We start from the raw sequence: 23,165 nt of genomic DNA, 5'->3' as shown, positions 1-23,165 counted from the left end.
CCGATTAAAAAATGGGCCAAAGGTCTTAACAGATAACTCACCAAAAAAGATATACAAATGGCAAATAATAATATGAAAATATGCTCCGTATCATGTCATTAGGGAAATGCAAATTAAAACAACAATGAGATGCCACTACACACCTATCAGAATGGCCAAAACCCAGAACACTGACAACACAAAATTCTGGAGAGGACGCAGAGCAACAGGAACTCTCATTCGTTGCTGGTGGGAATACAAAATGGTATAGACACCTTGGAAGGCAGTTTGGCAGTTTCTTACCATATGACCCAACAATTGTACCCCTTGGTATTTACCCAAAGGAGTCAAAAACTTATGCCCACACAAAAACATGCTCATAGATGTTTTTAGCAGCTTTATTGCTAATTGCCAAGACCTGGAAGCAACCTAGATGTCCTTCAGTAGGTGAATGGATAAACAGTGGTACATCCAGACACTGGAATATTATGCAGCACTGAAAAGCAATGAGCTATTAAGCCATGAAAAGACATGGAGGAAGCTTAACTGCATAGTACTAAGTGAAAGAAGCCAATCTGAAAAGGCTGCATTCTGTATGATTCCAACTGTGCAACATGCTGGAAGAGGCAAATCTATGAGGCCTGACAGTTAAGTTCACGAACTTGCCACCATGCCCTTACTTGGCAGCACTGTACAAACAGCTCGGTGAGGTTTCATAACCTCGGTGTATCAGTGTCTCACAGCTGTGTTCGTGTCAATGTGTGGCGGTGTCTTTCGGAGACGCAAGACAATATTTTGTGCCATGTTATCACTGGTGATGAAACATGGGTGTACAAATACGACCCTGAAACAAAGCGTCAAAGTACACAATGGAAGTCAGCTAATTCTCCACTATCAAAAAATATCTGTCAGTCCAAACCAAGAGTCAAAATGATGTTTTCAACCTTTTTTGATATGAGAGGGATTATTCATTATGAATTTCTACCAACTGGACAAACAGTTAACCAAGTTTACTATTTAGAAGTGCTGAAAAGGCTACATTAAAAAGTTAGACAAAAATGACCTGAACTTTTTGCCAACAATTCGTGGCTCTTACAACACAACAATGCACCAGCTCACATGGCACTCTCTGTGAGGGAGTTTTTAGCCAGTAAACACATAACTGTATTGGAACACCCTCCCTACTCACCTGATCTGGCCCCCAATGACTTCTTTCTTTACCCAAAGATAAAGGAAATATTGAAAGGAAGACATTTTGATGACATTCAGGACATCAAGGGTAATATGATGACAGCTCTGATGGCCATTCCAGAAAAAGAGTTCCCAAATTGCTGTGAAGGGTGGACTAAGTGCTGGAGTTGGTGCATATCTTCCCAAGGGGAGCACTTCCAAGGTGACCATAGTGATATTCAGCAGTGAGGTAGGTAGCACTTTCTCTAGGATGAGTTCGCAAAGTTCATTGTCAGCCCTTATATGGAGACAGTAAAAAGATCCGTGGCTTCCAGGGGTTGGGGAGAGGAAGGGGTGAACAGGCAGAGCACAGAGGACTTCAGGGCGGTGAAGCTGCTCTGTGTGATACCGTCACCGTGGACGCACTTCATAATGCAGCTTTCCAAACCCAGGGACTGTACAATATTAAGAGAGAGCCTCACGTAAACTGTGGACTCGGGTGATTAATATGTGTCCATGTGGCTTCATCATGTCTAACACACGTGCCACTCTGGGGCTGGATGTTGATACTGGGGGAGGTTGCGTGTGTGTGGCAACAGAGGATACGTGGGAACCTTCTGCTCAAATTTGCTGTGAACTTAACACTGCTCTGAAAAATAAAGTCTATTAAAAAAGAAAGAAAGAAAAGCCCGTCAGCACATCTGGCTGTATAGTTGTCATCATCTGCAAAGGTTAAGTGCAGTTAGCATGGTGCCCTCCCTCAGTCGAGGGTGTCGGGACACGGGGAGGGATCTGAGAGCTGTGGATTCACTCTGATGCCTCCTTAGAGGCAGAAGTGGGACAAGGAACAGTGGCAGGCAGAGCACAGGGTCCCGGGCCCTGCGGTGGCCCAGCTAAGGGGACGCTCTCATCCCACCAGCAGGTGCTGGCTGGCGGGCCTCCCGCTGAGAAACCCTGAGGTTTGCTGTTTGCCCTGAAGTTTCCCATGCAGCGGCCCATGAGTTATTAGGCCTGCAAGTCAGCTCACGTCATTGCCGACGTAAATCCCTTCCGTGGCTTTCCATCACACCTGGCATCAGATCAAAACTATGGACCCTGGGCTCCAGCGCCCGCCCAGTCGGGCCCCCCGTTTGTCTGGCTGCCCCTCACACCTGTCTGTCTGCAGCACCCTGGGCTTCGCATCCTGGGACATGTCAAGCTCTTCCTGCTACCTGTTCCCTCTGCTGGGAATGGTCCCCCCGTCTTCACCTTTATGGGAACTTCTTTTGTTTCAGGCCCTAAATGTCACCTGTTTAGTGAGCCCTTCCTTTCCCTCTTGTCACCCTGTGATCTCTCTGCTTTAACTCTTTAATTCAATACTAGCTGTCTCCTTTACCGCCAGACCCTTACCTCTGAGATCAGTGCTGGCACATCCCAGGAACTGGACACATTTATGCTGAATGAAAGATGCCAGCGAGATCTTCCAATGAGATAAAGCGTGTCAAGGCAGAAGGGATATTTTCTGGCATTAAGAGGTGAGGCAAATAAAATCACGAGTCCTGCAACTGCTCTCACGATTCACGTGCTGTGAGCACACAACCTCAGGAGGTGTGGATGACATTTATTTCCCCTATCAATAGCTCATGGCACGTTCTGCAAGAGCTTGGCGGCTGCACGGTGAACTCTTGACCTCCCTCTGAGCTTCAGAAACCTTCATTTCGGTCTCTTCACATATCACATCCAATGCTACATGTATCACTGTCTGCTAAAACCAACATTTCCTCTCACATCCCCTCTCTGTGAAAGGCACCCAAATCTTCCCAGAGCTTCCAAGTGGTCTTCTTCTCCCCCTCCTGCAACAGCCCATCATTTGCCAGGTCCTATGGGCCACATGGCCATATCTCTCCCACCCCTTTTACTCTTCCTGCTGCTGCAAGGTATAGACATTCATTCATTCATGCATGCATGCATTCATTCACTCATATTCTCTCTCTCTCTGCCTCTGACAACGGCCTCCTAACTGGCCTTCTCAATTTCAGTGGCTATCCATGGTAACTACATTTAGCAAAAGGGAAGGGAGGAGCTCCCCTTTAAGCCCAGGAGAGTAGTTTGGCCATAGGCCATGGCCCTCGGCTTGTATCATACACTGAGCCATCCTAAGGGTCCTACTGAAACGTGGGTCAGTTTAGACCTGCACTGTCCACTATGGTGGCCACTAGCCATTATGTAGCTATTTACATTTCAATTGAAACCAATTGCAGTTAAACAAAATTTAAGAAAAATCAGTTTCTCAGTCACCTAACCACCATTTAAGTGTACATTAAGTGTTCACATATGGTTGGTGGCTGCACATTTGAAAATGCAGAGAGACCATTTCTACCATTGTAGAAAGCTCGGTTGGGTGGCTCTACTCTAGATTCCCAGGACTTGTAAGAGCTTCATGCTAACGAGTAACATAATCAGAAGATGATTACTATGCTACTAGAATGTGCTGCTGAGCTGCAGCCACAGCCAAGACCCCTGGCCCCCGTTCTCATGCAGCCAGTGGGCAAAGAAGAGACTTTAGGAATTTTCTTCTTGGCAGTTTGCCCCAGGAACCCTCATTCCTGCACCGATCAGACCCTCACCACCAGACTACTGTTAACCCCTTCCAGACACTTCGGGCTTCCCAACTTAAGATAAGGCCTTAATCGACGAAGAGTAAAAGTCTAGCATTGTCCTGTTCCAGAGAGCCCACCGTGCTTCTGGAATGTGATGCTCCCAATATGTAGGGAAAGCTCAGGAAGGACGAAAACAAGATTACGGATCTAATTTTCAATATGGAGAACCTGGAAAGCAGAGGATTGCAGCAAAACTGTGTCAGACACTCTGAACGTGGGAAGGAACGAGAGGGAACCCAGACCTGACACTCTCACCCGCCCTCCTACAAAGCTGACTTGAGTCTTCTCTCTGTTTAGAGAAAGAGGTTGTGAACTGCAGCTGCCATTACACAGTTATTCCCTACACACCCTTCAACTCCAGGCGTTGCTCCTGGCCGTGGGGCTGCGGGGAGGCACACACCGCCCTGCCCTCTGGAGCTCACCTTCGGCAGGGTGAGAATGCAAAGAGAGAAACACCCTCTGCAAAAGGGAACCTGCGACCTCTTATGACCACTCCTCTGTGAATTCTACCTGCAAAGAGAGAAACGCAGCAAGGAAAACAAAAGAATGGGGCTTTCTCTCCAAGGAATGAACCTAAATTGGCCGACAGCAAAAGGAATCACACTTGTCGCAGGCGCCTCTGAGAAATGAGAAGTTCTCTCTGCCGCTTCCTCGCATCTTCCTGCCTGCCCAGCCTTGTGCCTCCTCTCTGTGTCGCAGTGGAGGGGACCAGGGAGTCCTAAAGCAGCTCTTCCAGGGCTGGATGCTTCCTGAGTCTTCCTGCCTCACCTGGACCACAGGGATCACACAGGAGGGAATCTTCCCGCAATGTCATATTCACTCCTTCTCTTTTTCTCTGACCTCCTCTTCCACTTCCCTTCCTCCCACTGCCTCACCCAAACATGCAGTGGGCAAGCAGTGTCTGCTGGGGATGCCCTTACCTGGGGAAGAAACAGCCCGAACCCACAGGAGGTAGAAAGCACATCTTCCTTACCCACAGTGTGTGCGTGTCTCAGTCTCCTGAAAGCCTTCCCATGTCTGAGCCAAACACAGGGGAGAAGCAGATTCGTTGCTCACGACCAAAGACAACCAGAAAATCAGGAGCATTTTCTTCCCTCTTTTGGGCCTCCCTTTTCTCTCAACAATTGCTAATGTAGAGGGAGAAGTGAAAAGCCAGAGAGTCTGACTGATTCTGTCATGCACTGTTTTAGACACAACGTGCAACGAATGTGGGACAAGGGACAGGAACGCAGGGCTCCCTCACGGCTGCTGAATCAACCATCACTTTCATTCTTACTGCTCACAGTCTGTACCTGTCATAGGGGCTAATCACTGGCCTTTCCTATTTGGTGATAAATCCAGCTGCCCCTCACACGTCCCTTTGTCCAAATGGACAGTGACTGATGGGCCACATGTCTGGGAAGGCCCACTCTGCTGGAAGTCACCCCTGAGTCCCCAGGACAAGAAAGATACCGGAAAGAGGAACTCAGTCTCCATGGGACTGTGATTGTTGATTTTCCCCCAGAACAAATATAAAAAAGGGGGTTGTCTGTTACAATCACAACAAGGAATCAACTTGGATCTTTTCTCTGCATTGTGATCCAAGGACCCACCGTAGCTGTAGCCGGGAAGACTTCATGTGTGAGCCTCATTAAAAATGCAACATTCTATGTGTTTAGCCTTTTGCAAAATTTCATCTGAACACCCATAATTAACCAAATGAAACGTATTATCAGTGTTAATATACCTGAAGTATAGTGGTCATTCAAAATAAAATCTTACCGTATTTGACCCCAATTTTAAGGTGTTTGTGGGCCTCCAACACTCCCTGTGCCTAGATGGGCGTCACATACATGACTTTCTAACATAGTACCTTACAACAGAACGTACAGAGATCAGGGGCAGGGTCCACATGTGCGCCGTCTCCTACAGTAGCCACGAGCCACATGTGGCCATCTCACACTTGAGATGTGGCCGGTGTGACTGAGGAACAAGTTACATTTGAATGAATTTCCATTTAAATAGTCATACGTGGCTAACAGCTACTGTATTGGACGGCACAGCTCTATGGGTTTGGGTACATCTGTCAAGGCCCAAAAGGGTTCCACGGTGACGGACAGCACTGCGGGTGACGATCCCACACGGGCCTGTTCAGACACCACCCCCCAAACAAACCTCATAAATGTGCACCTTTGGCAAGCCTGACAAGGCCGACCTCTCTCACTGGGACTCTCTACTTCCCCATTCCCTGAGAGTAGCTGTGCTGTCTAGCAAACGACATTGTTCTTAGATAATCAGCCTGTTTACGCGTCTTCAAAGAAGATGGTTTTCCCTTAGCCCAGCAGTTCTAGGCTTTTCATTTCTGGTTACAAATCATAGACTCTGCTGATTGCTGAAAGCTGCAGCTGGTGACTCCCCACTCCCCACCCTCCTGGGCCACCCCACCAGTGACAACACAGACAGGGGTGGCCTGGCTTCCTTTCTGGTGTGTATAACAGGTTGCTGCCTGCTCAGAGCTCATAGAAGACGTGGCCCTCATCCCAGGCAGAGAGCTGGTGGGGTCGCCTTCTCCTGGAGCCTGTGAGTATCGCCCTGCTTCCTCCTCTGTCCCAGTGTCACCTGCGTCCTCAGCTGGGCACTGCTACGGTGACTTCTAGAACCCAGGCTTTCACTCATATGTTCAGTAGACATGGCACCAGAAACTTAGCTAGTAATTGCCAGGGAGGCAAAGATGAAGCAGGTGGTGCCTGCCCAGGCTTCTAGGGTGAGTAATAAGATGGCCTGCCACCCACACACCTGAAGTACAGGTTCAGGGCAGTCTCTTCTGTGATTGGTACCTGAAAGGAGGGAGAAGCAGGTGCTGGGGACGAGTGACAAGAAGGTGGCCAAGGGCTGGGGAAGTGAAGCCCACGTGAGGTCCTTGGGTCTGAGACATTGACCCGTTGGAAGGATGTTGGGTAGCAGCCTTTGTAGCAGTGAAAAATTGGAAACAAGCAAAGTATGCACCACAAGGTGATGGGTTAAATAAATTGTAACCTATCCGGGCCATGGAATACTCAGCAGTCATCCAATCAGATGACATGGCTTCACATTGACTTGGTGTGAAAAGTGGTCCCGGAATGACTGTTAACTGAAAAGCAAGATAGAACATTGTGTAGTCTGATTTTCTTACCCCTGAATGTGTGTGTGTGTGTGTGTGTGTGTGTGTGTGTGTGTGTGTGTTACAGACAAAAATCTAGAAGGAGGTATCTCAGAAAGTTAACAATGGCTGAACTAGGAGAGAGATGTTTAGAAATTTTTATTAGGTTGGCGCAAAAATAATTGCAGTTTTTGCAATTGTTTTTAACCTTTTAAACTGCAATATTTTCTTCGTAATATTTTCTGCACTATATATGTCTGCTTTAGGGGGATTTTCTTTGTATATTGTGAAAATACTCCTTTATAATCAGAAAAAAAGCCAAGCTACTTTATTTTAAATGACCCATCAGTGAATGCCGATTTGTCCTTTCAAACACCCCCCCCCCCCCGCCCCCCCGCCCCTTTAGTTCTAAACAGCCCTGGCTCAGGCCAGGTGGCACCGCAGGCAAGCTGCACTGAGAGCGCACTGGGATATAAAGCAGCAGACAGTCTGTGAGAGCCCATCTCCTCCCTCCCTCGGCTGAACAGACAAAAGCCAATCTGCCATTTCAGAATCTGACAGCCTTTCTTTCAATATCTATCTGCTCTGAAGCCCCCTGAAGTGCACCCCACTCATAGGCTGGCACTGGGAGCCCCGGGGCCCACGGCAGTGCCTATGAGGGTGGGGCTGGGTGGGCACCTGACCCTGTAACAAACTGGACAGAGGTCAAAGTGAGACCTGCATTCCTGACTCACGTTAGTGTCCAGTTCACTGGGCTACTATGAGCTGCCGAGCCTATGGACGTGGGGAGTTGCTGCGTCCACAGCGGCTCCCTGCTGATTTTCATGTTGCTTAATTAAGGACAGTAGAGGATAGAAAAATAATGGTTGGATAGTAATGGACTCCAGGCTAACTTTTCTAATAGGCACTTTCCACTTCTGCAGAATGAGCAGCTTTGTCCCTTTACCTCCAAGACCCCTGCGGACACCTCCCACTTTCTGGCTTTCATGCCTTTGTTGATATGTTTCCCGACCCTGGAGCAATGTTCTCTCCCCTCATTGCATGTCCCCATGCTCTCCAGCCTTCAAGGCCCAGCAAAAAATCACCTCCTCAATGCAGCCCTCCTGGGTTTTCCCCAGCCCTGGAGAACATGACTTCCTTCTCCCAATTACCAAAGCGTCTCCTAGCATTTACCATCATAGTATTTGCAGCCATGACGTGTCCTTTGCATTTGAATCTGAACTTCTGAGGACACAGATTGTGTCTTATACACTGTTTAAGCTAAGCAAGTACATCAGGTGTCAAGTCACATGAAATAAGCGAGCTGTGGGATGAAGAACATTCCCTTATTCTCACAGCTTTCTGCGTTCCGCAGAGATCATTCATGCACAGCACTGCTCTTGATCCTCCCTACAGGCCCTTGGAGTAGGCTGGGCTACCATCTCCATCTGGGGGCATGTTACTCCGTGCCAAGTTCCCACAGGCAGAAAGGGACAGGCCAAAGGGCAGATGGGGACCTTCACATCTGGTCCATCGCGCTTTCCCCCACCTCACTCATCCATGCTGCCAAACAGGAGGGTGCAGCCCTGTAATGAGGCCACACTGAGCAGCGAGGGAGAGGTTTGGGGCAGCGCTGAGTCAAACGCCAGTGCTCTCCCAAAAGACCGTTGAGAGGTTCCTTGCTTTCAGTATGTTTTGTCATCTTTGGGTTTTTCCCACCCTGTTGTTCCCTCCATCTCAGCGGCAAGAAGAAAATGAAAGCAAGCTTTGAGACTGCAGTCTGTGGAATAAAATATTCAAAAAGTATTCTGACAAGGAGTCGGGAGGAATAGCTAGAAAGGCCATGAGTGGTATCTTTAGATGGTGGGTTTGGGTTCGTTTGTGCTCTTTGGCTCACTCCAAATTTTCTATGGGCCAGAAACACATTTATCATGGAAGGAAGACAAACCTTTATACAACCTTTATAAAAAGCTAGTGTAGGATTTCAAAGTCACAAAGAGTAGCCTCGTGGAGCTTAATTACTAGACTTGCTTTTTCATGCTAGCTGCTCTCCAGGCCAGCTGGATTGGGTTACCGGTTCCTTCTTTGGATGAGTTTTGCAAACAGGTGTATGGAACGGAAGATCGCTGGGCTGCTTCTTCTTTTTTTTTAAAAAAAGCTGACAAGTTATTTTTATGATAGTTCTTAAAATAAAATTTCACGGGCAAAGTAAAACATTTAAATAGCTTACAAAACCTACAAAAAAATGAAAGTCTCACTTTCCACTGGCCCTCATCGTTCAATCTCCTTCCAGAACATGTTTCAGTACTACTCAGCAGGGAGGTGCACAACCTTTGATATATTTGAGAAAAGATCATGCAACATAGTCTTCTATACCTTGCATTGTTACCCAACAACCTTGGCGACCTCCTTGCATCAGTGTGAAGTCTATTTTATTCTATTTTTTGGCTACAGGTGGTTTATTGAATAGATGTACCAGAATATTACCAATTCCCAGATATTTAGGTTGTTTCCAGTTTTTTGTTCTGGGGAAAAAAAAAGCTGTAACATACATCTTTGTATCTGTATCTTTATGTTTTTTTGTGAGAATACCAGTAGGGTGTGTTCCCAGCAGATGAAGTGCTTGCTGAGTCAGAGCTGTTGTGCTTTGTAAATTTTGACAGCTATGGCTTCACCCTCCAAAACGATCACACAGATTTACACTGTTCACAGCAGCATGGAGGTCTTTGCCCCAAACTCTTTTACCAACACTGTTATCCTCAATCCCTATTCTCAACCTAAAACTATGCATATCTAACCATAACCAAAGGCATTCCTTCTTCTTTATGCAGCTTCTTTCTTTGGCAATTTCTTTTCTCAGATATGATCTGATTAATATTCAGTCACTTCATGCAAATACAAAAGAGGTGACAAGCCATGGGTACTAGACATATATGAAGTGTTTTCTAACAAATGTTCCCCAAACCAATCTCCCTGTTCCCCAAACTGTAATAAAGTTAAATTAGCTGAGTTGGGAATCTTCCAAACTTAACTGGGCATTTAAAAAAAGATTTTATTTTTTTAGAGCATGATTCAGAAAAAAAAAATAGAATGATAAAGTCAACGGGCAATATGTGTATAATTTTCGGTGAGATCCTTTGAGGTGAGGTAAATATCCTATTCCTCATGAAACGTCCCCCCACTAATTTGAACATCCATTGGTACTTTTTTTTTTTTTTATTGGGGAAGGGGAACAGGACTTCATTGGGGAACAGTATGTACTTTTTTCCAAGTTAAGTTGTTGTCCTTTCAGTTTTAGTTGTGGAGGGCGCAGCTCAGCTCCAGGTCCAGTTGCTGTTGTTAGTTGCAGGGGCACAGCCCACCATCCCTTGCAGGAGTCGAACCAGCAACCTTGTGGTTGAAAGGACGCCCTCCAACCTACTGAGCCATCCGGGAGCTCAGCGGCAGCTCAGCTCAAGGTGCCGTGTTCAATCTTAGTTGCAGGGGGCGGAGCCCACCATCCCATGCGGGACTCGAGGAATTGAACTGGCAACCTTGTGGTTGAGAGCCCACTGGCCCATGTGGGAATCGAACCGGCAGCCTTCCGAGTTAGGAGCATGGAGCTCTAACCACCTGAGCCACCGGGCCGGATCCCATTGGTGCTTTTCTAATTCCACGATTCCTTCTATGTTTATTAGTTGGCACCATAAGAACTTTCTCTTATTTATTTTCATCGGTTTGGATTCATGGATCGTCATTTAATTGAATGTGTTCTAGTTATTGCTCTCATTAATTAATTAGATGCTCAAATTGTCTCAGACTTGGCTAGTGGGGTCCCAATCAAATTGGCTCCTATGTCCTTTTGACAACTCCTCGAGGCCCTTTGAACACTTCTTTGCTTTCTGGTGCAAAAAGCAGTTCCAGGTTTATCTTGTAGTTTTCCTGCCCTAGCTCTGGAATCACACATTTCTCCAAGGAGTCCTGGTTGCTACTGGTGTAGAAAGGTAATTAAAAACCAAGATCTGGGCAGTGCATGCTCATTCCACTGTGTGCCATTATTTCAGCAAAAAGAGACAGGAAATATGTAGGTGAAACACACATACATATATACTCAAAGTATCTAACATCTAATCTTAAAATCATGAGTTCATACTGAGCCCTCAACACCCATAGAACAGCACAAGGCACCGCAAGGCACTGTGGAGAAGCTGCTGGGAGGAAGGTTGCAAGAGAAAGTTCTGGCTGCTTTTCTCCTTGCCTGCTAATGGCCACATACGACTGAGGAGTGAAGAAAACTGAAAAGTTTTCATCGGATCTTGCTTTTTTCCCTTTCTTCAGTTTAACCACTTCATTGCAGCCCAACTATAGTCAACTGCAAGTATTTAGAGCACAGAATGTAAGTTTTGACATATGTATACCCTTGTGAAACCATCGCACAATCAGTAGAGGGAACACACTTACCACCCTCCAAGGCTTCCTTAGGCGCCTTCGCACCTCTCCTGCCCTTTCCTCCTTCTCTCTCTCGCCAGGAAATCGCCGATTGGCTTTCTGTCACTACAGGTTAGTTTGCATTTTCCAGAATTTTATATAAGTGGAATCACATAGTATGTACCTTTCATGGTCTGGTTTCTCTACTTAGCGTAATCATTTTGAGATCCATCCATGTTGCTGTGCATATCAGTCACTCATTCCGATTCCAGCGAATGGCTCGTTCACATTTTACTGATCCTATCACTGTACTCGATGGGCATTTGGGCTGCTCCAATAGTTGGCTATTATAAATAAAGCTGCTATGAACATTCGTAGGTCAATCTTTGTGTGGACATCTGCTTGCATTTTTCTTAGGTAAATACTCAGGTGTGGGATGGTTAGATCCCATAGTGAACATATGTTTAACTTTTCAATAAACTGACAAGTGGTTTCCAAAGTGTTTGTATCACACATCATCTATTGAAAACCACTGGACTTTCAGAAAAGCAGGGTGAGTCAGGATGTCATGTTATGGAAAGGAAACCAACAGGTTAGGGTTGGATTTATGAAGGAGAATGTTCTTTTTCTAGAGCCTGGGGGTGTCACACTGGACATGTTTGATATATACTCACTAAAAGTGTAAACGGAAACACCCAACTCAGGCACAGACTCCTTCTTTGAAGGGAGTTGAGCTGTTTTCCCCCTGGTCCTTTCAGGGGTGTGGGTTTTACAGAGATTCGAAACACATGAAAACAATAGCTGAGATTGATTTTAGTCAGCTCGGAGGCCCTGTACGTTAAGGAACTCCATTTTCCTTGGTAAAAAACAAACCTAGGACTTCCTTTTTCTGCTAGAGCCAGCGAAAACAAGGCCTATTATCTTTCCGTGAGCTTGTAAATGGAGCATGCAGGTAGGTGCTAGGGCTCCTGGCCACTCTGGGACAGGGACCTGGAGACTAACAGATACCAGCCCACCCTCGTGTTCTTGCCGCCTCGTTACCCAGAGGTCCTTCCCCTGTGGAGTCTGGCCCAGAGCATCCCCAAGTCACACACTGTCCTGTCATCTTTAAGAGTCTCTTGGTTGATAAAAAGTGCGTGCATGTGTGTGTGTGTGTGTATGTTGGGGGGGTGGCATTTCAGCAAAACAGACCCTGACGGAGAAGTTGAGTCAAGAGAAAACAAGCTAATGGATAAAGGACATGCTGAGAAAATGTTAAAGCCCCCAAAGGCCCTCAGAAGAGAGGTTTCTCTCGTTTCTCTGTGAACAACCAAGATGAGTTTGCAAGCTAGAGTACTTGCCCTCCGCGTAACATGGACTCCAACTCTTGGTTGGGATTTTTTCCCCCACGAGAACAGACAGATTGAACACGTAACCTCTACCTTGAGGTGTTTATTACTGTTCATTTACAAGTCCTCTTTTTGATTTTGCTGTCTTTCTAGAAGCAAGCTTGCATCAGGCCCACCATGACACCCACAGAATTCACAGTGAGTAGCCACATACCTCATGCTCCTCAAAATGCACTCATCTTGCCTTTTTTGGGGTGTGGGAGGGAATCCATTGCTGTGGCGGGGGGTGGGGGGTGCGGGGTGGGGTGGGGGGGAAAGGATTTCTCTGAGAGATTTCCAGGGGTGAGATCTCTGCTGAGCAGCGCCCCATACAGGAGGTCGATGTCTAGCAGAGGACTTTGCAAACACGAAGAGCCAGAAGCGCTTTGGGGTATATTGTGAAGACAGAGGAAAATAATACTATTTTAGATTTTATTAATAGGTAAGGGGTTTTCTGATCTTTAACTAGCATGAGCTTTGCTGGGCTGAGGAAGCCACAGGTGACCTGTGGTGCTCCACACTGTATCGAGGAGGTGGAGGTGGGGGACCTGACAGCCACACTGCCTGGGCTCCCTGACTATGGGACTTGGTTTGTCTTGGTCAGTCGGACAACATCAGAACGTGGAGAGCAAGGCTTTGGGTCATGAGGGATTAAAAGTGCTCCAGCTTGGGGAGAAGGGAAAGGGATTAGAAAGTACAAATTAGTAGCCACAATATTGCCACGGGGACATGAAAGACAGTTTGGGGGATACAATCAATGTTGTAAAGAGTCTGTAGGGTGTCAGATGGGCACTTGTCTTATTGGGGAGACCACTTCATAGGCTGTGTAGATACCTGACCACTGCGCTGTACACCTGAAGCTGAAGCTGAATAATATTGAATGTCAACTATAACTTAATATATACATATAGTCACAGGATGTAAAGTACAGCATAGGGAATAGAGTCAGTGGAATTGTAATAGCTATATATGATGTCAGAGGGGTAGTAGATTGGGGGCAGGGGGTTATCAATTTGCAAGGGGTGTGAATGTCTAACTATTACATTGTTTCGTACACCTGAAACTGAAAAAAAGAAAAAGTGTCCCAGCTTGGGACTGAGGGGGGTGGGGGGCTGTCTCTGGCCTTGACCCTCCCCCAGTGGCTGAGGGCTTTGGGCAGTACATTCCAATCCCCACGTCTGTCTCCTCCTGTCTAAGATGACGACCACGTTGAACCCAGTGGTCTCTAAGATCATAAAATCATTCTAAAACCTGCTGAGGTTCCAAAATCAGAATAGAAACAAAAACCTACGTGAGAAGAAGGCAGCCCACATTGCTGAATTCTGGGCTGGCCACTGGCCATGCTGTTACATTCTCTCATGTACTTAGATGCATGACGATAATGCACTTTTTTCTTGATCAAAATGCTAAAAATCATCCAAAATAAATGATATAAATCCCTAAATTAAGCAGCCCCTTGGGAGTGACACAGCGCTCCCACAATGCCACCCTGGAAAGGACATCTCTGAGCTATGAAGCTGCCATCAGGGCCCTCTGTGCACATAGGCAAAGCACATGCCCACTCATGTCACCCTGTCCCATCGGCTGGCCTGACTTAGGAGCTGTGGACCTTTCTAATGTCTTCCTCCATTTCTATTTCCATTATTTTCTTGGAAGTGGTTTCCTTGCCTGGCATGTAGACGGTGCTCAGGACATATTTATTGAATGAATGAACAAATTATATTATTTATTGCCCAAAAGAGACATAAAGAGCTAATGCTCCTCAGGCGTGGGATGAGCATGCCACTCTCTCAGTCTGGGCATGGCAGGAGATGGCCGTATTTTCACAAACACACCATCCACGTCTGGGCCCCTCTCCACCCTCACAAATCACCACTCCTCACAGCAGTAGAGGAATCGAGAACTAGCTCAGACTCCAGCTAATCAGGAGGACAGTTTGCAAACAGTGGTCTAACTTTGGTAAATACCTAATTTTTTTCCACGGGGGTCTGAGAACAACATAGTTTGCTAAGAAATACAGGAAGAGAAACCTTTGGTAAGAGTATTTCTAGACATTATAACAAGACAGGAAAGAGAACTGGTCAGCCCCTTCAGACAGCAGGGCTGGGGCATTTTCTGTCAACAGTGGCGCCCGCCCTTTCAATCTCTGCCAGCCTCATGTTCCATAATATACTGGAAACACTTTACGAAGATATAAACAACAGAATAAGGGAAAAAAGAACACAAATTAAAACAAGGTTAGAGGAAGTAGATAGAATAGGTGGAAAATATCAAGAGGAGTTAGAACTTGGATTTTTAGCCTAAAGCGGTGCTGTCCAGTGAGGTCACCATGAGCTGTGCGAAGCTGTTGAGCACTTGAAGTGTGGCTGATTCAACTGAGATGTCCTGTGAGTGCAAAACACACTCAGTTTGAAAACAGTACTTACTCCAAAGCAGGATGCACAGTATCTCAATAAATTTCATACTGCTTACATAACGAAATAACATTTTAGATAGATCAGGTTTACATAAAATACATTATTAAATGAATTCCACCTGTTTCTTTTTACTTCTTTAATGTGGCTATTAGAAAATACAAACTTCACCTGTGGTTTGCCTTATATTTTTATTGGATAGTGCTAGTCTAAAGGGTCTTGTTTGGTTACAAAAATTGGGCTACGAGTTTGGCTGAGGCACCCAATTAAAAAGGGAATCTTGAGAAAGAGAGAGATCCAAGATGGCAAAGAGATCCACAGATGGTAAACACTGTGTCCGCTTCTTTCCATGAACACATTAAAATTACAACTAAATTATAGAACATGCAACCTGGAGAACCATCTGAAGTATCATGCAAGGTGTCACGTGGGGTCTCTGGTCCCGCTCCCCACATAAGAACGCAGGACATGGTGAGGCCAACAAGCAACACCCACAGAGCCATAGACAGGGGAGTCAGACCACTATAGTCTCGCTAGTGGCTGGGTTAGAAACACAGGAAGCAGGAGCCACACAATCCGCAACCTGCCGTCCACTTCTCTCTGCCAACCAACCAACCCCACTTGCTAGCTGCAATCCGCCGTGCTAACTGCAATGCGCTCTTGCTAGCTCAGCCTCCATCATCTGCTAGCGTAGCCACAGCAGTTATATTAGTGGCTCACTGGTTACAGCTGATGGCCAACTAGCCACAGCTGATGGCTATGCAATCACAGTTGATGGCCATTTACTACCTGAGCCAGCACCTTGCCACGTGAGGCCGAGAGCCTGGAAACTGCACTCCTGGCTCTGTCCCCACAGAAGACTAGCGGAACAAAGTTTTATAACTAACGATATAAAGAAGAAGCCATGTAGCAGGGGTGGAGACGCGAAATAGGCTGGTCCCAAACCTTCATGTGGTGGTTGAGAATTAGGAGGGATATCTCGGCCATGGAGGTTCCCCCCAGAGGAGGGAGGGGTCCTAGCCCCATATTGGCCTCCCCAGCCTGGAGTACTGGTGCCAGGAAGAGGAGTCCCCACAACCTCTGGCTGTGAGAAACAGTGGGGATTCCAACCATCCAGGTGGGAAGGAAGGTGGCAGGAATCCCAGGAAGCCTCTTAAACAGCCCTCACACAAATTCTCTCATTCCCAGGCACTCACCTTGGGCTCCAGCAAAGGGACGGTAACGTGGGGGGTGTCGGAGACAAACGAGGGCAGACTGAGTTGTGTTGCTATGGGTTGAGGGCTGGAGGACAGTGGTCATTTTCCCTGTGAGGAGGTCCTTCTCCCCTGCAGCCAGTAGGTAGGCGCCATCTTTCCTGTGTTGACCCCGCCCCCGCATGGCCAAATCTGAATCTGATTGGCCTGGTGAGCTCCGCCATGTTGACTAACTGGGACCCTGCCCCACCCAACTTCCCCAAAGCCAGAGGCACTTTGTGGGCAGACAGCCCGACCCACATTGCACTCTAGGAAAACTGTCAGAGCCTGACAGACCCCAGGCAGGTGGCGACTGGCCTCGGTGTGCTCTGAGACTTTTGCTGAATAGCTCTAGGCTCAGCACTGGCACCAAACCAGAGTCTACATTAACCTGCTGACCACAACTCTTCCCACTCTAGTGACTCCCTGAGACCTTGCCTCACCCATCTTGCATGAGGCTTTATCAATGGCTGAATCTTAAGGGAGCTGGCAGGTGGCAGTAGGCCTTGGGGTGTCCTGGATTTTTGTTCTGGCAGCTATCCCAGACCCAGTACTGGTGGCAGACGTCCTCGGTTCGCAGCATCTCACAGGTGCCTACAACTTCAGCAGAGGCAGTGAACAACTACGGATTGTTTTGTAGCTCCTACCAGGTGGTCCCTGGCTGGTCAGAGGCAGTGGGCAACATGGGCCTGTAGCAAAGCCCCTCCCAAAAGGCCCTAAAACCAACATACTTGGAGGTTGGCTCTGGACCAGAGCAGAACACCGCCCAATTAGCCCCACAAGTGGCACATCCAAAGGGCGGTCTCAACAGGTATGAGCTCACTGGGGTGAATCCCACTCAGTGGGGTAAGCCCCCCGCACAGCAGCCTATAAGCTGTGGATGTGGCCAAACCCCACAGCCAACCAGCCTTAATCCTACCCACTGATGTGCCAATAGCAATCAAGGCTCAATTATAACAGGAGGGCACATGCAACCCCCACAAGTGACACTCCAGGAGCACCCTGAGCAGGTGACTAGGTAGATTGTGCCAGGGCCCCACACGGCACCTACTACATAAGGCCACCCAGCCAAGACTGGGAGACATAGCAGATCTACCTACTACATAGAAACAAACACAGAGAGGAAGCCAAAATGAGGAAACAAAGAAATGTGTCCCAAATAAAAGAACAGGAGAAAACTCCAGAAAAGGAACCAAAAACGAACTGGAGGTAAGCAACCTACCAGAGACAGCATTCAAAACACTGGTAATAAAGATGCTCAAGGAACTTAGTGAAAATTATACGTGGAATCTGAAGAACAAAACGGAACCTTGATCAGTCATAAAATTCACATTTCATGAGAATAAAAACCCATAGCTATCCCTCAGGAGATATGAAGCTTTTCTTCACATCTCTTTTGTATTTAAATGCCAAAGAAATGTCTAGGGTAGATCTGAGTGAGAAGGACACAGCAGTATGAACAAGGCCTTTGAGGACCTGCTCTCCATGTGGGAGACAGTGGGCTTCCCCGGGGAGCTCCTTGGATCCCACCTCAATGCACATCCCGGGAATAAAGCCAGGGCAGCTGGTGGGAAGTCAATCTACAAAGTGTTCAAACCAGAAGGCTCCACTGTGTGCTCTTGGATGGAACATGGAGTAAAAATCTGTGGATTTCTGACTCTTCCACTAATCTTCTCTCAAAATCCTTTTTGGAGAGACCCCAGCCTCTGTAAGTAGCTTCTCCAGCACAAGCAGTGTCTCTAGGACACAGCTCAGGAGAGGGAGGATGGAATAATGGCTTTGCAACCTCAGAACTCCTCATGGAAGCCTGGAGTCCCTCATCTGCAAGAGGGACCTGCCCCTATCTGGAAGCTCAGGGATTAAACATATGCACGTGCTGTGCTCAGTACTGGGTCTGACATGTACTAGGTACTCCAACAGTAGTGAATAAATATGTTGGTGAATATTGACATGACTTTTGCTGGGAGATTTTCAAAGAATTCTGTGTCTACGATCTAAAGGCTATTTACCAACCAGGCATGTACATAGCTACAAGCGTAGTCCTGACAGGGGCGGGATACCTTTGTCCAGGATTCCCGGCCTGGGATGCTAACTCTTGCTCTGTTATGCTCATAAAGATGACCAAAGCTTTGAACTTGTAACGATGACATAGGCTTATATTGGTCTCCACATCAAATGTGGTCTTGACGAAATTTATACAAATCAAGGGTTTCTTGTGTGTGAATTGAATGGCTTTTAAAATGTGCCCGGGAAGTCTCTAACTAAATATAATTCTATGCTGACGAGCCGGTTCCGCCAACCCTCACCCCACAAGTAAACACACTCCTTGTGCTTCAAGCGGGACACGTGTCCTTGTTTTGGGACTCCTCTTGGGGAGTGGCGGTCCTGAACCCGCTCACCAGGCAGTGGAGAAAGCGGGGTCCCCTGGGATACTGGGACTGCTTGGGGCCTCCTCTGTGAGATCCTCTGGGCTGCATCTGTGGATGGGGATGCTGTTTGCCTCCCTACATCACAACACTGGGCCCAGGTTCACGTGAGAGTCTGTTAAAGTTATTTGACCCAAAAATGTAAAACCAACCAAACAAAATATACCTCTGTGAAAGCAGTTTCATGCTTACTCATTGTGTGGGTTCACAGTTGACACCTGCTGGTCTGCATGATTTTACTGACTTTCCTCTAAAATGTCACCCTTCCCAAATCTTCACTAAAATATGTCACCCATGAGATCTGTCCTGCCAAGAGACTGGCTTTCCAGACACTGCCCAAAGCTGGGAGGGAAATCTATAAATGTAAACTGAGACTGGATCCATCAGGCCTAGGGATGAAGCACCTAAACAGTGGCGCGAGTTTCCCTCAGCCCTTCCCAGCAGTAGGCCGTAACTAGCTGCCTGGTTCTGAAGAACCATCTCTTGGATCCCGTCCTCTGAAGTCTCTCTCTTTGCAATAGGACTTTCTCTTGGTCACACACTAGATAGAGCCGGAGTCAGGACTGGATTCCAGATTTTTCTAGTCGTAGTCCAACTGACCTTGGGTGTCCTGCCTGGGGTCCTGCTGGTATTTTCTGCCAACGCAGGAGATGAATGCATCTCCTTAGCTCTTGGTGTGAGCTTCAGACTTCAGGAGATAATAGCCTCCTGACACCTACTGCCCGTCATCAGCCACCTCAGTGTGTCCGAGTATCTTACCAAGCACTCCACAAACACATACAATGGGTTCTACGCTCAAATAAGTTTAGGAAACATTGCTGAACAAAATTCAACAGATTTGAAGGACTCAGCAGAACCTTTATTGTTCTCATGTGCAGTTAAAATAAACCAGTTCTGCAGGACTTTCAGAGCCTTTAATAGGCTCATGAGTAATGTGAATTTCAAAGAAGGTGATACAGTATGCAGAGATTCTCAACTATTTTATCAGTAGGGTTCCACCCAAACATGGTTTGAGAAACGCTTGTTGAAGCTATTAGAAATAGATGGAAATTACAATGTGTATAGAGGGGGAGAACCCAGCTAACAGAAGTCTGGTAGAGGATATTTTGTTATTTCAATAGGACTGGCTAAATATGTAAACTAAATATTTCCATGTCAATATTTAATATTTAAAACAAAATAAAAACCTATTGTGGATTTGAGATTACTTCTACTCCAAATGCATCCCAATGAATTGAACAACTGTTTCATTTACCTGAGGAGAAATAAAGGTAGAGATGAGATTTGGCAAGGAATTTCCTCCGAGCAAGGGAGCAAGAACTGGTGGTCTCTGGTGGAATTTGGGAGCCCTGCTGGAAGCCCTGGGAGAGGACTGATGGGAAGTGAGAGTGTTTGAAGATATGTTAGTGGAGCCTTTGCAACATGGCAGGTGTGGGACTGCATCCCTCCTCCATCCCGGCAGCCCTCTGCTCCCTCCCTCCTGTCCCAGGTTTGACTCAAGGGCTCATGTCGCAGGGTTCTGATTGCCAGCCCTTATTTCCTCTTCTTCTAGAGGTTCTAGGATGGCTTCTGAGCTTCTGAGCCGGGAAGCCACCGAAACTTGAATGAGCGGTATGTGTGTGTGTGTGTGTGTGTGTGTGTGTGTGCACTGTGATGGTGTGTGTGCACGTGTGTGTGTAAATGTGTGCATACATATGTGCAAGTGAGCCTGAGTGTAGGCATGTTTGTGCATATGTGTGTACGCAAATCTATGCATGAATTGTGTGTGTGTGCTTGTGAGGGGCAGTTTCATAGGTGTTTTCCCCATACAGTTGCCCAAGGCCCTGTACTGAGAAGTGCCACTTGCTCGATTTAATGCTCTGCTATCTTGAAATTCTTAACAAACTTTGAACAAGGAATCCTGAAAATTATGTAGCCCGTCCTGGGGCTTGTGCATGTGCATGTGCATGTATGTGAGAGTGTATGTATGTGTGTGTGTGCACGTGTGTGTGCACGTGTGTGTGTTGGTGCTCCTGGAGCAGAGGACCCATAGCTTCCAGAAAGCTCAGAGGGATCTGTGCCCAGAAACGTTTAAGAGCCGCTGAAGACCTTTTCGGGAGGGTAGGACAGAGAGAAGGGATGGTCAGAATCATTCACAGAGTCTGATAAAAGTTTGTGCCCATCCGAGATCCTACCCCACCTGCCATGTGTCCTGTAACTATTCACTCCCATGCGTGTGCCCTCCATGTGTGTGCCCTTCCATGTGTGTGCCCTCCATGCGTGTGCCCTCCATGCGTGTGCCCTCCATGCGTGTGCCCTCCATGTATGTGCCCTCCATGCATGTGCCCTCCATGTACATGCCCTTCCATGTGTGTGCCCTCCATGTGTGTGCCCTCCATGTGTGTGCCCTCCATGTGTGTGCCCTCCATGCACATGCCCTCCATGCGTGTGCCCTCCATGCGTGTGCCCTCCATGCGTGTGCCCTCCATGTGTGTGCCCTCCATGCGCGTGCCCTCCATGCGTGTGCCCTCCATGCGCGTGCCCTCCATGCGTGTGACCTCCATGTGTGTGCCCTCCATGTATGTGCCCTCCACGTGTGTGCCCTCCGTGTATAGGCAAGTTCCGTGAGAGCAGGAAGCATGTCTGACTTATTCCCCACTGCACAGTACCTGACATACGAATTGTAGATGCTCAATAAACCTTTGCTGGATAAATAAATGTGCTATGATCCAAGCAGACCCTCTCAGATTCCTACTTCCCACGCGTGCATTTCTTTTGTCATAGATTTGGGAAGTTGGAAGGGTCAGGTGGGCTGCGCGTGTGCCCTCTGACGGGGCCTCCAAGACTGTCGTTGCCTTAACGCTGTGTCGTGTCTCTTGCAGATCCCCGTCCCCAACCCGTCGGGCGACTACAGCTACGATGACGCTGCCTCCGTCGATGACTACGTGAACTTCAACTTCACGGACTTCTTCTGTGAGAAAAGCGGCGTCAGGCGGTTTGCGGGCCGCTTCCTGCCCCCGCTGTACTGGCTGGTGTTCCTCGTGGGCACCGTGGGCAACAGCCTGGTGGTCCTTGTCTACTGGTACTGCACGCGCGTGAAGACCATGACCGACACGTTCCTGCTGAACCTGGCCATCGCCGACCTTCTCTTCCTGTTCACGCTTCCCTTCTGGGCCATCGCCACCGCTGACCAGTGGAAATTCCAGACCGTCATGTGCAAGGTGGTCAACAGCACGTACAAGATGAACTTCTACAGCTGTGTGCTGCTCATCATGTGCATCAGCGTGGACAGGTACATCGCCGTCGCCCAGGCCATGAAGGCGCAGACCTGGCGGCAGAAAAGGCTTCTGTACAGCAAAATGGTTTGTGTTACTGTCTGGCTGCTGGCGGCCATGCTCTGCATCCCGGAAATCCTGTACAGCCAAACCAAGGAGGAATCTAACATTATCGTCTGCACCATGGTTTACCCTCGTGACGACAGCGCCAAACTGAAGTCGACGGTCTTGACCCTGAAGGTGATCCTGGGGTTCTTCCTTCCCTTTGTGGTCATGGCTTGCTGCTATACCATCATCATTCACACTCTGACCCAAGCCAAGAAGTCGTCCAAGCACAAGGCCCTCAGGGTGACCATCACTGTCCTTACTGTCTTCGTCTTGTCTCAGTTCCCCTACAACTGCGTTCTGTTGGTGCAGACCGTCGATGCCTATGTCACGTTCATCTCCAACTGTGCCATTTCCACCAACATTGACATCTGCCTCCAGGTCACTCAAACCATTGCCTTTTTCCACAGTTGCCTGAACCCTGTTCTCTACGTTTTTGTGGGGGAGCGATTCCGCCGGGATCTGGTGAAAACCCTGAAGAACCTGGGTTGCATCAGCCAGGCCCAGTGGGTCTCCTTCACAAGGAGAGAGGGGAGCTTGAAGCTGTCATCTATGCTGGACACAACCTCGGGAGCGCTCTCCCTCTGAGGGATCTTCTCTCTGAGGTAGACGGTCCTTTCGGAAGTAACAAGAAAGACAGACAGAGCTTCCCAACCAATGGGACCAAAGGGAAACCAAAGAAGGAAAACAAAGAGAGGAAGAGAAAAGAAAAACTCAAAAAGGAATGAATTTAAACATCACTTTGAGTCAGAATTTGCCAAGCCAGAGTTTTCAAACTGACTGGCTAAGCCAGGACATTGTTGACTGGCTCTGCAATGCCTGGAATTTTCAGAGGACTAATGGCAGACCACCCTAGTGCCACCTGCCTGGGCATCAATGCAGCTGACCTCTGCAAGAGGAGTCTCAGCTTCTCAGTGCATTGCGAATTGCTGTGGTTTCAGTTCTGTGCCACCTCTTCCTAAAGGAAATACAGAAGCATTAGCCACTCTATATAGTCCACAAAAGGACAAGGTTTCATGAAAACTTCCACCTTTGGGGGATTTCTATCCTGGTTTGGAGGCTGATACCCATGCCA

At 47.6% G+C, this 23,165-nt stretch overlaps 1 protein-coding gene across 1 annotated transcript; it reads left to right on the top strand.

Annotated features, from left to right (window-relative positions):
* Positions 1–6,216: 6,216 nt before the first annotated feature.
* On the top strand, positions 6,217–22,812 carry CCR9 (C-C motif chemokine receptor 9). Its single transcript, XM_019723715.3, has 3 exons — positions 6,217–6,347; positions 12,774–12,818; positions 21,593–22,812. The coding sequence occupies exons 2-3, from the start codon at positions 12,798–12,800 to the stop codon at positions 22,676–22,678; spliced, it is 1,107 nt and encodes a 368-aa protein (XP_019579274.3). The 5' UTR covers positions 6,217–6,347; positions 12,774–12,797; the 3' UTR covers positions 22,679–22,812.
* Positions 22,813–23,165: the final 353 nt, after the last annotated feature.

This window comes from Rhinolophus sinicus, chromosome 5 (genome assembly GCF_057876585.1).
Source record: "Rhinolophus sinicus isolate RSI-liver-muscle chromosome 5, RSI-T2T, whole genome shotgun sequence".
NCBI lineage: Eukaryota > Metazoa > Chordata > Mammalia > Chiroptera > Rhinolophidae > Rhinolophus > Rhinolophus sinicus.
This window is presented reverse-complemented; position numbering and strand designations above follow the sequence as displayed.

Excerpts from the sequence above, each read along its gene's own strand:
- CCR9 (XM_019723715.3), top strand. The coding sequence starts at position 12,798 with ATGACACCCACAGAATTCACA. Across the intron at positions 12,819-21,592 it reads TGACACCCACAGAATTCACA|ATCCCCGTCCCCAACCCGTC; the intron begins GTGAGTAGCCAC and ends TGTCTCTTGCAG.